General features: G+C 40.9%; 1 protein-coding gene across 1 annotated transcript; it reads right to left on the reverse strand.

Moving 5' to 3' along the window:
* Nucleotides 1-1,685: 1,685 nt before the first annotated feature.
* On the reverse strand, nt 1,686-7,723 carry LOC115206453 (acetolactate synthase-like protein). The gene is made up of 14 exons (XM_029773481.1): nt 7,271-7,723; nt 6,597-6,798; nt 6,319-6,446; nt 5,855-6,105; nt 5,663-5,762; nt 5,402-5,499; nt 5,177-5,313; nt 4,956-5,090; nt 4,723-4,837; nt 4,371-4,540; nt 4,117-4,187; nt 3,917-3,988; nt 3,716-3,821; nt 1,686-3,563 (listed from the first exon to the last, which is right to left on the reverse strand). The coding sequence occupies exons 1-14, from the start codon at nt 7,370-7,372 to the stop codon at nt 3,385-3,387; spliced, it is 1,866 nt and encodes a 621-aa protein (XP_029629341.1). The 5' UTR covers nt 7,373-7,723; the 3' UTR covers nt 1,686-3,384.
* Nucleotides 7,724-10,484: the final 2,761 nt, after the last annotated feature.

A 10,484-nucleotide genomic window follows, 5' to 3' on the forward strand; every position in this document is an offset into this window, starting at 1 on the left:
AGAGTGTGCAATATAGAAGGGTTGTCAGCGGACATTAGGTCACATGACCAAGGAGCTATTGAAATTTTACATCTTGAAAAATTCATGTAAAAACATGTGAGATGAAAATGGTCAAACTAAAGGGTGTGCAATATAGAAGGGTAGTCAGTGGACATTCTGAACCTTGTTTGAAGTCAGTAGGTCACATGACCAAGGAGCTATTGAAATTTGAATGTAAAAAAAGTTTGTACTTTGTTTACGCTCCCTAACTAATTCAACTTGGAATACAAAATGCTGCTCACATTTCCACGTTTATTAGCTTTGGAAAGCGAATTAATGTCCAAATCGTGAAAATAAGACCTGTGCAATGTTGTGCACAATTTTTCCAACATCATGACACTTATTTTGAGTCTGTGGCTCAAGTGGTTTGAAAGCGTGAATATCCGTCAAATATCCAACAAAACTATCTTTACCTCGGTGATTTTCATGTGTTTGTATGCGGGGTGCTGTCCTCGATAATCGCATGGTCTGCTTTAGCCGTAAAGCCTTTTTGAAATCTGACACAGCGGCTGGATTAACAAGAAGTTAAGCTTCATTTTGATGTATAACACTTGTATGTTTTATGAATTTTTATTTATTTTATATTTTTATAGTATTTCTGTTTTTGAATTTGGCGCACTGCAATTTCACTGGATGTTGTCAAATCAATCCCGTTAACGGGATTCGAGCGGGAAGGGATCACTAAGAAGTTAAGAGAGTAGCTAGATATTGTCACGGCAGTATGGACACAGATTAATTAAACAGATGAACATCCTTGTTAAACAAGAAAGTTTATGTAAAGGGTGATTGGTGTTAGTTACAGTGGTAGAAAAAGTTCCCAATTGTCATACTTGAGTAAAAGTAAAGATACCTTAATAGAAAATGACTCAAGTAAAAGTGAGATCAGATCAGAGGCAGTAGGGATGATCAGGGATGGTCTCTTGATAAGTGCTTGAATTGGACAATTTTCCTGTCATGTTAAGCATTCAAAATGTAACAAGTACTTTTGGGTGTCAGGGAAAATGTATGGAGTGAAAGGTACATAGTTTTCTTTAGGAATGTAGTGAAGTAAAATATAAATTGTAAAGTACAGACACCCAAAAAAGCTACTTAAGTAGTACTTTCAAGTATTTTTACTTAAGTACTTTACACCACTGGTTAGTTAGCCTACTTTGAGGATACCAATAATAGCTTATGTGTGGCCTACACACCAAAAATGGTGAGTGTACCATCTGCTGGTAATTATGAGAATTGCACCCACAAGAAGTAGGCCAAAGGTTACTAAGACAGGTTACTGCTGTAAAAACATTAGGACAAAAATACTAAAGAAATCTGCATGAAATCAGTTAATTCCATTAGTACCGCTTGAGGAAATAGGAAAGTAGGACCAACCGAGAACACATGAAAAGCCTTTGCAAGCCCTGATGTTAGCTCTACATGTGCTCCAGAGAATCAGCAGGGGCACTGCTCACCATAGAATGGTTGATAGGAAGCAACTCTCCCTGGAAAAGTAGAGAATAATAAAGAGGTCTACAGGTGCAGAGGAGAACATAAAGCTGGAAAAGAAAAGGAAGGAGTTAAGAGAAGACTACTGTTGGCCAAATAAATCATTCATATATCAAGCAGACATATAATTACTCAACTTATTTCAACCAATAAGACCAAAGTAAATGATCCAAATTGTATTATTAATATGTAACACTGATTAACACTTGTAGACTTTGAACATTGAATCTAAAAGCAAACCATATCCTATTATCCAAAACAGTCATTGAACATTAATACAGTAGAACAATCATTTAACAACTTTGTAGTATGGTAACGCAAGACTAGCATGTTTGTGACTATATAGCCAGAGACATATAGAGATCTGTATGTACAGTAGCTCTGCCTACAGCCAACACAATCTTGACATCTGAGTTGATAAAAGTTAAAGGTAAATGATAGAGGATAAGGAGGGCAGTGGAGTGGATAGTGTAGTAATACACTGGTCATAACAATGGTCAGTATCTCAGACTTAGACAACCAATGTAGTTGGTGTCACAAAGGCACCACTCAATAGAGGGGGAAAAAAACACTACATTTACATTATTCTCTATTGCAACGCAAAAATAACTGTCCCTATAATCCCACAACGTTCGGATTCCAGAACTGATGACTAAATGCATTGTGTCAACATTGAAAAACAAAGGAGGCATACTAGTATCACTGTGCTTATGTAGAAGATCAAATATTATATAATCAAATACCAAATGCTAGTGCAACAGATTCTCAGACCCAGATTCAGGGCACGTGTCTTCCAATTCCTCTCCTTACAACAACCCAAACATTATGAATAGTACATTCAAAGCAAAAGAGATTTATTCCAATATTCAAAAAACACTCAAATTTAAGGTGGACTTCAATTTGCACAATCAGGATAATGCAGAATTCCTTAAAGTAGGACAACCTGAAATAGTATGAGCAGTGTAATAAGTCAAATTTGATAATTTATTTAAGATTATAATGATCAATACCCAAATGGTAAAATATGGTAACATCTTCCAGTTTAAATTCCTTCCTTTTTCATAGGGCGTCTTGTATTTGTGTATCCATTCTGTTGATTGATGTATTACATTTGTCATTTAGCAGACACTCTTATCCAGAGCAACTTACAGTAGTGAATGCATAAATTTATTCTCCGTACTGGTCCCCCGTGGGAATCGAACCCACAACCCTGGCGTTGCAAACACCATGCTCTACCGACTGAGCCTCACGGGACTGTGTATTAGTGGAGTCTTACAGCACGTTCAATAATCAAAGCCTTATAATTGATGATTGTATACCATTTAAATTAAATGATTACAATTGTATTATCTTGTTGTTAACCCTACAGATCCTGCTGAGACTTGTAGGTTAGTGTATGATTAATTTCCCTAAATATCCCTATGAAGGACATGCCATTCCAAAATTCACTTTATTTGGTTTTTCAAAATAAATGGCCGGCTTCAAGGTAGAGTTCAGTAGATCAATCTGAAGTCAATACACAGGTATTAGTTAAGTGTATACAGCAAGGATACTGGCCTACTACATAACAGCAGCAAAGCCAGGCGTAGTTAATCTTCCAAAGCATACATGTCAAGTTTGGTTCTCTCCAGCAAAAAGAACCAAAAAGTCCATGATCAAAACTTATCTTCACAGCTGTTTGAAAGGCTGATAAAGGTTGAGAAGATTGACTTCCTGAATTATTTCCCCTTCACCAGAGAACTACAGCAGTTGTACTGTTCCACAGCATGTGAACATATTTGGGTTTCTAGGCAAGGTGGGAAGGTTTTAGGACCCACAGGTCCAGACAGAGACCCCAGGAGTTGCAGTCTCTGAGCTACTCTACACAGAGATGGAACCCTCTCTGAAGTTGGTCTTCCCTATGAGAACATTGAGAAGTGTGGCTCTTCCCTGTCTGGTCTCCTTCTGTGCCTCTTTTATGATGCCATCCAGCTTGTCCTCGTCTTCGCGACCAATGAGGGTGCCTTTGCCTCCATAACCGTCTGCAACTATGTGGTAATCTAGGAAAGGAGAGAACAGAGACAGCGAATTGGATGTGTGACATTACATCCAAAGAGATGATATAGGCCAACAGAGACATTGCATGTGTGAGTATGGGCACTAGAGATCCCCAATATGGCGGCAATGAGGGTACAGTAGGCAACATAAAGACCTGTGAAGGCCAGGCCACAGGCCACGTTGCTGCCCAGGATGGGAACCTGCTCCCTGGCAATCTGGCTCCAACAGGCATCGTTCCCCACCAAAGCAATTACTGGCGTCTGGGAGAGAGAGGGACAAAGAAGATTAATTGGTCTGAATGCATGATTAGTTAGTTGATAAATTGGTCTGAATAGTGAGTTGGTTATTACTGTACCTTGTGTCTGGTAAAGGTGTCAAATTCTGCAACACTGTATCCCAGGGATCCATCGCCATAAATGATCCACACCTTAATGAGAAATTTAGTCAGCTAAACTCAACCAAAACCACACATGGTGTTTCACAACATGAAAAAACGTCAAACCTCAACCCCTATAAAACAGTGATGGATAAAGGATGCTTGCTATTCTACTGTACCTCCGACTCAGGTCGACACAGCTTGGCTCCCAGAGCAAACCCTCCTCCAACACCAAGGGTTCCAAATGCTCCTGTTAGAATGACAAACATTAGGTAATCATCCATTAAGATATCCAGAATATCCAGGTTTCACATTCAATAAACAAGTCCTACTTTTTTTATTGTACATGTTAATACCTCTCTTACTCAAGTGACCACATTATAACCCATTTTGTAAAAATAAACTCATAACACTGTCCACTGAGGATCCTGACCTGGATCCAGCCAGCGGAGTGGGCCCCTTGGTCTCATGATGTAAGCAGCACTGCCCACAAAGTCGCCCCCATCCGCAACTATGATGCTGTCGTCAGCCATCAGCTCATCCACACGGTGCAGGACACTCAGGGGGTTCAGGTGGCGGTCCGTCTTCTCATCAGCCTTCCCCCTGCACGGAAAAAACACAGAACAAAACACACTTTCACAGGGAACAGTCATCTGTACTGGCTGTGGTTGGTGCACTTGATGTACTGACTGTAGTCATTTGCATGGAAGTCATTGGTTAGGTATACAAAAAAAATAAAAAATTGGCTTTCTGCCCAACTTGCTGAATGAATTCCACAAGTGTACCGATTAGCCTTCTCTTTGGTGACATCTCCTGCTTTGAGACTCTGTGGCCAATCCTCTGGACATGTGTGGCCCTTGAGGCCTTTGGAGAGGCGGAGTAGGAAGGAGCCTGCATCTCCTAAAAGACAGACAGAAATGTGAGTCTCCACAAAACCAAATAGCCCAAAGAAGTAGTGGCAGCATTTTGTGAAAGCAAATAAGACTTCTGATTGGACAATTCAGTCATCAGTACCAACCCTGAATGGCCACAGTGGGCTTCCAAAACATGTCAGAGTTCTTCAGAAGTTGAGTCTTGTCTCTGTTGACAGCAATGATCCTGCTGCGCCTGTTCAGCACTCTGCCGTAGCTTAATCGGAAGTCACATACAGTTCCTGGAACACATACCACCATTGTGAGACCGCCTCAAAGACACAAAAACTGTATGAAGACAAAACGTACAGGTGGCAGTTTATCTCACCTGCTAGCAGCACAAGGTCTGCTTCCTTCAGGGCATCCCTCCTGTTCTGTCTGATGTGCAAGGGACTGTTCCTACCCAGCATGCCACGGGACATTCCACCCAGGAAGCAGGGGATACCTAGAGACTCCAGAGCCGCCCTGTTACAGGACAACTATATGAATTGGAATTGAATGGACCAGAAGTCTGCTGGTGTCTTCTGTAATAGAAATGTGGTTGTTGAAATACCTGATGTCATCTGCAGGTGTTGGAGGTAGTGTTGCCTGGCTCCCCAGTAGGATAACAGGCTTCTTGGCTCTGCTCACCAGCTCTATACACTTTTGTACCTGATGACAGATCAATAGAGGTTGAGCCACAAGGGATACATAAAAAACATGCCTTCGTGTCTATTGGAAAACTGTAACTGGTTACAGTATGAACTGTCGGCTTCTATCAAATCAAGCCTTTCTCACAGTTGTTAGAGAACGACTGAGGGCTAGTTAGACTTGCCTGATTGTCTGTGGCCTGAGGGATGTGTACAGGGAGAGGGGACACGTCTCTGGTTTCCCAGGCCCCAGCAAACAAGTTCTTTAGGTGATTGTGGAGATACCTTATGGAAGAAAATATACAGCACCTGTTACTTTCACAAATTACTAGGGATGTGTGAAAGCATGGTCAAGCACAATTCTGCTGATTACTCACCAAGTGACAACTTTCCCCATTATTCCCTTGGGAGGGTTTTTCACTCCGAACTCTTTGGACACCAGGTGGAAGGGGTAGAGTGTGTCGATGGGGAACTCTATGAACACAGGGCCTGGAGTTCCAGACTGGGCGATGGCCAGGGCCTTCCTCACAGTGATGGCGATGTCCTTCACACTCCTCACTGAGGCGCAGAACTTACACAGCGGCTTGAACAGGGACATCTGGTCAATGTCCTGCAGCGCTCCTCTACCCTGCACAACAAAAGTTCACCAAGAGGTCAAACCTCCACAATGGATAGGGGGAATCATACGAGAGCGTGCTCACCCAGTCACAACGCAACAGTGCAGGATTTTGGTAATTTGTTGTGTAGAACTTGCTGGTGCAGCGTGACCTTAGCCTTAGTGTTAACGTTAGGACTAGGGTACCCCCCATGCAGCTACACCAGTAAAAGACCTCAGACTCACCTGAAGTAGTGTTGCAGCAGCTCCCCCCAAGAGAAGCAGTGGAGACTCGGCCATCTGAGCGTTCTTCACTGCTGTGACTGTGTTAGTCAGGCCTGGGCCAGCAGTCACTGCAGCTACACCTACAGTGCCTGTTGGAGGGAGAATCATTGACAGTGTCAATGTTACTGTATGAACAAATGAGTAGACTATAGTGCACTAAGCAAGTTAAACCAGTCCCGGACAGTTCAGATAAATTCCTTACATTACAGTTGTCAGTGTAACGCATGTTACTTATTTACCAGAGAGCCTGGCTACTGCATCAGCTGCAAAGACGGCAGTAGCCTCGTGCCTGGTGTCCACGATGCGGATGCCCAGCTTCTCGCAGGCCACCAAGATGGGTGAGATGTGCCCCCCCACCAGGGTGAAGACAAACTTAACCCCATGGGCACGCAGAACCTCTGCCACACTCTCCCCACCATGGCGAGGGCTCTGGGTCTCAGTCTGGGGGAAGAAGTAGAGGACTCAGGCAAATAATTGAACAGGCAGACTTCAAAATCAGGGTCATGGACTGTGAATATTTGATTTAATTAACTGAAAAGTGCTGTCATAAATGAGAAAGGCCTATTGGTTATTTATTTATCACTACAGTATCTTGTAATTATCAATGAACTGCATATTGTCCTTGTAGGCCTAATGCACCTTATGTGGCCCAATGTATGACTTCTGAAGAACCTGCACTGTCGTCATGGCCTTTGTTAGCCACAAGGCAGTTAAAAGTTCTATCATATGCAGCAGGGTTACCCTTCACCTAGTAAGGCTAAGTGAGAAAAAGAAATACAGACAAGGTACAGTAAGAGCAAGCTGTTGTGCTTCTAAGAATGCCAAGTTGCAGGTGAGTTTCAGAGTTGAGACAGCAAGTGAGCAGGCTGAAGCCAAGTTAGAATGTAACATTGTTTACACCGAAGGGACTTACCTTATGAAACAACTGATACAGTAAACCAAGTTTATACGCTACAAATACCAGTCCTCCGAAGGCAAAACCAACAAAACACCCCAGTGCGGTGGCAATCTCCATTTCCAACCGACGGCAATGTGTCAAAATACGGAAGCAAGTCCTAAAATAAAGCAGTATCCAATATTTTATCCTGATCGAATAGCTCTCCGGTTTAGGGTGCTGTTCATCCAATGCACATCCTAGTAACCTTACAATTTATAGACAGGCATTTCAAATGCACTATTTACTAGCCTACTGTACAAGAAACGCGTGGAAAACCATACTCCACCCGTTAGTGCAATGAAACTAACCACCGTATTTCAACTTCAAATGACCGATGATTGCTATTGCTCACTGTTGACGCAAATGTCGCAAAATGGATATTCACGGTCAACGACGCAGTGTTCCGCAACTTCTGGGATCGTGAATAAAAACAGAGCGGAAGAGGCGAGGTAATTGGGCCCAAAATCAGCCTTCTCCAGCAGGTGTTTTTTTTTCTTCCGTTTTTTTCGCTCACCAAGTCAGTTTTTGTATGGGGGTTCATAAAGCCCAACAGGTACCATAATAACCATAAAACCTAGGGGTCAAACAGCAAAATGGTTCCATTCGTTTTTCCACCATAAATTTTCCCCATAGAGGATTTTAGAAACACTTAAAATAAGTGCTGTGTTTCATGTAGGCTTACCCTGGCGTGACGCTTTGATAACCATGTAAATCTCTCCCAGACAAGGTGTCTTTTATCAATATATTTGTCTCCATTTACTCTCATTCGATAAAGACAATTCGCATCAAAGTAAACATCATGCAAAACTACAAATCCCTGCAAGCTCCTCCACAGCTGACACATTTAATAACAGATTTTGTGTCAGTTTAAAACATGCACAAGACAGTTCACAGAATTGTCCTTTTAAATAAATTTTGCCAATTTATTCATTGCTACATTTAGCTAAAATTAGATAGTTAATCCAGATATTCTTACCTTTGCCGAATCGGGTAGGACACTTGACATCCCGGCAATTTTATATCAGAGTTGTACCTGGTCATCACTAGTTACCACAGCCACAAAGTCATAAACCTCACCCATTTCTACAATTTATCTTCTTAAAATGTGATTTTAAACCTTAAATTAAAGACCCACAAAAATGTTTTTCATGAATTCTTACGCTATAGCCATACCGACTACAACACAGAGTTAAAAAGTAAGAAACATTTGCACAAAAATTAAAAAGGAAATAGCAATACAAAATAACAAGACTATATACAAGGAGTACCAGTACTGAGTCAATGTGCAGGGGACACGAGGTAATTTAGGTAATATGTACACGCAGTGGCAATTTTAGCATGTAAATATTGGTGGGGAATTTAAAAAAAAATTATGCATGCCAGCAAAGCTACTACACAACACTAAATACATTAATTCCACTATAACGGTGACCACAAACTTTTGGGCCTACAGTTTGAGCCTACAGTTAATTCAGCCTAATTTACTGCCTTTAAAAAAAACATAACTGATATGGCTGACTTGTTTGAACAAATGTGGTTTCTACTGACAATTGAAATGTACAAACTATGGCATAAGGGAACGACAAGCGGATTAAGAGGCAATCTGTAATTTTAATTAAGACATTAAATGAGCGAGCTAGGACGGACATTGTCAATATAACTATTCGTTCAGCACTTTTGAAATGTACAGCGACAGAATTCAGAACATGGGCTGTTCTTAGTATTCTCCCTGTACACCAAGTCAGAACCGTAGGATAAATAATGGGGGCATATAAGCAGACAATGAAGGCTCTTACAATATTCAATGATTACATTTCTCTAAAACAGGCTATAGGCTGCATGTGCACCACCAAATCAGAACAGTAGGTGAAATTAAGATTGGAAAAGGGACCAAATTATCAGGGTGCGGCACATGGGCTACTAACAGCTTACTACACAACATACACTTAGTATTACTTTCTTAGCTACAGTATACATATCTCCCTGGCATATTACATCATTTATGCAGCAGTTTACAAGACATTTTGACTCACCTTCCTAACAAACCACTCATTGTTGAATTTGCGATTTCCAACTTGTGAAATGTTAATGCCCAATGGCCGATGAGCACAGATACATTTCTTCTGATTTCTCTTAATTATTTATCTTCATATGACAAGGGTTGAAAAGGATTTGCCAGTAGATTGTCGAGTTGATTCATGATGACTGCTAGCTAAGATTTCAAAGTAGGATGTTGACATCAGTCCAATCAAAGCTACTGTACATATTACGTGATTTGACATTTTATGTGGCCAATGACCTTAAGCCTTTCGAGGTCTACCTTTAGACTTGGCGGTGACGTAGTGTCCCCATGAGTGACAGAACACTGAGCCAATCACAGTGCAACGCTCCATATTTTCTGCTGGCTTGCCCCGCCACCACAGAAAGCACTGAGCTAGGCTGAAACACCTGAATTTTGGAGCTGCCTTCCTCAAGAAAACCAAAAGGAAACCATGTTTGTATGTGGCTTTATTAACTCAATTATAAACATTTTTTGTTACATTGTTTGCAAACTGATATGTGACATGTACTAATGCCAAAATAACATGCAAAACAGGCAAACCTGCCCTGAATGACGGGTCGCCACTGTGTACATGTAGGTAGGGGTAAAAGTGACTAGGCAAATCAGGATAGATGATAAACAGAGGTCAATATAATGGATAATCTGTAATAAGAAAGATGTAAATCAATGATATACAAGCAATTTTTCCAACAAAATAAAATGCATGAAGGGGCGTGCCAGATTATTATAAAGTTATTACAGAGAAGAACAAAGAACTTATGATAAAATAAAATGACCAGTTCTGAAAATATTGTAGGCTAATGTTTACGCACTAATAACCTGAGCTTTACCATTGAAGATGAGCATCAGATGAACACAATATAGTTTGCAACGCATCTAAATAAAATGAAATACCTTTTTAGTCAACCTAACAGCAAAAGTATGCCTAACAGTACTCAAGACAAATACTGTAAATGTGAAATCAAGTGGTTTGTTCTTTCATCTATATTTCATTTTAGATGGACAATAACACTGCCTATCCAGACAACTAGAGTAAGGCACTGAAACTTGAATGTTTTACACATCTGCATTTTACCTTTGAACTTTGTTGTCCTTTATCTTTTCCATCTCACCTTTCTTTGTTGTAAG

This window comes from Salmo trutta, chromosome 13, assembly GCF_901001165.1.
Source record: "Salmo trutta chromosome 13, fSalTru1.1, whole genome shotgun sequence".
Lineage (NCBI taxonomy): Eukaryota > Metazoa > Chordata > Actinopteri > Salmoniformes > Salmonidae > Salmo > Salmo trutta.

What these genes read in the sequence shown, in the direction of transcription:
- LOC115206453 (XM_029773481.1), bottom strand. Translation starts at nt 7,372, where the DNA reads ATGGAGATTGCCACCGCACTGGGGTGTTTTGTTGGTTTTGCCTTCGGA. An exon ending in ACACCTGCAGATGACATCAG is followed by an intron (nt 5,314 to 5,401) that starts GTATTTCAACAA and finishes GTCCTGTAACAG; the next exon opens with GGCGGCTCTGGAGTCTCTAG. An exon ending in CTGTGGCCTGGCCTTCACAG is followed by an intron (nt 3,564 to 3,715) that starts GTCTTTATGTTG and finishes CTCCTTTCCTAG; the next exon opens with ATTACCACATAGTTGCAGAC.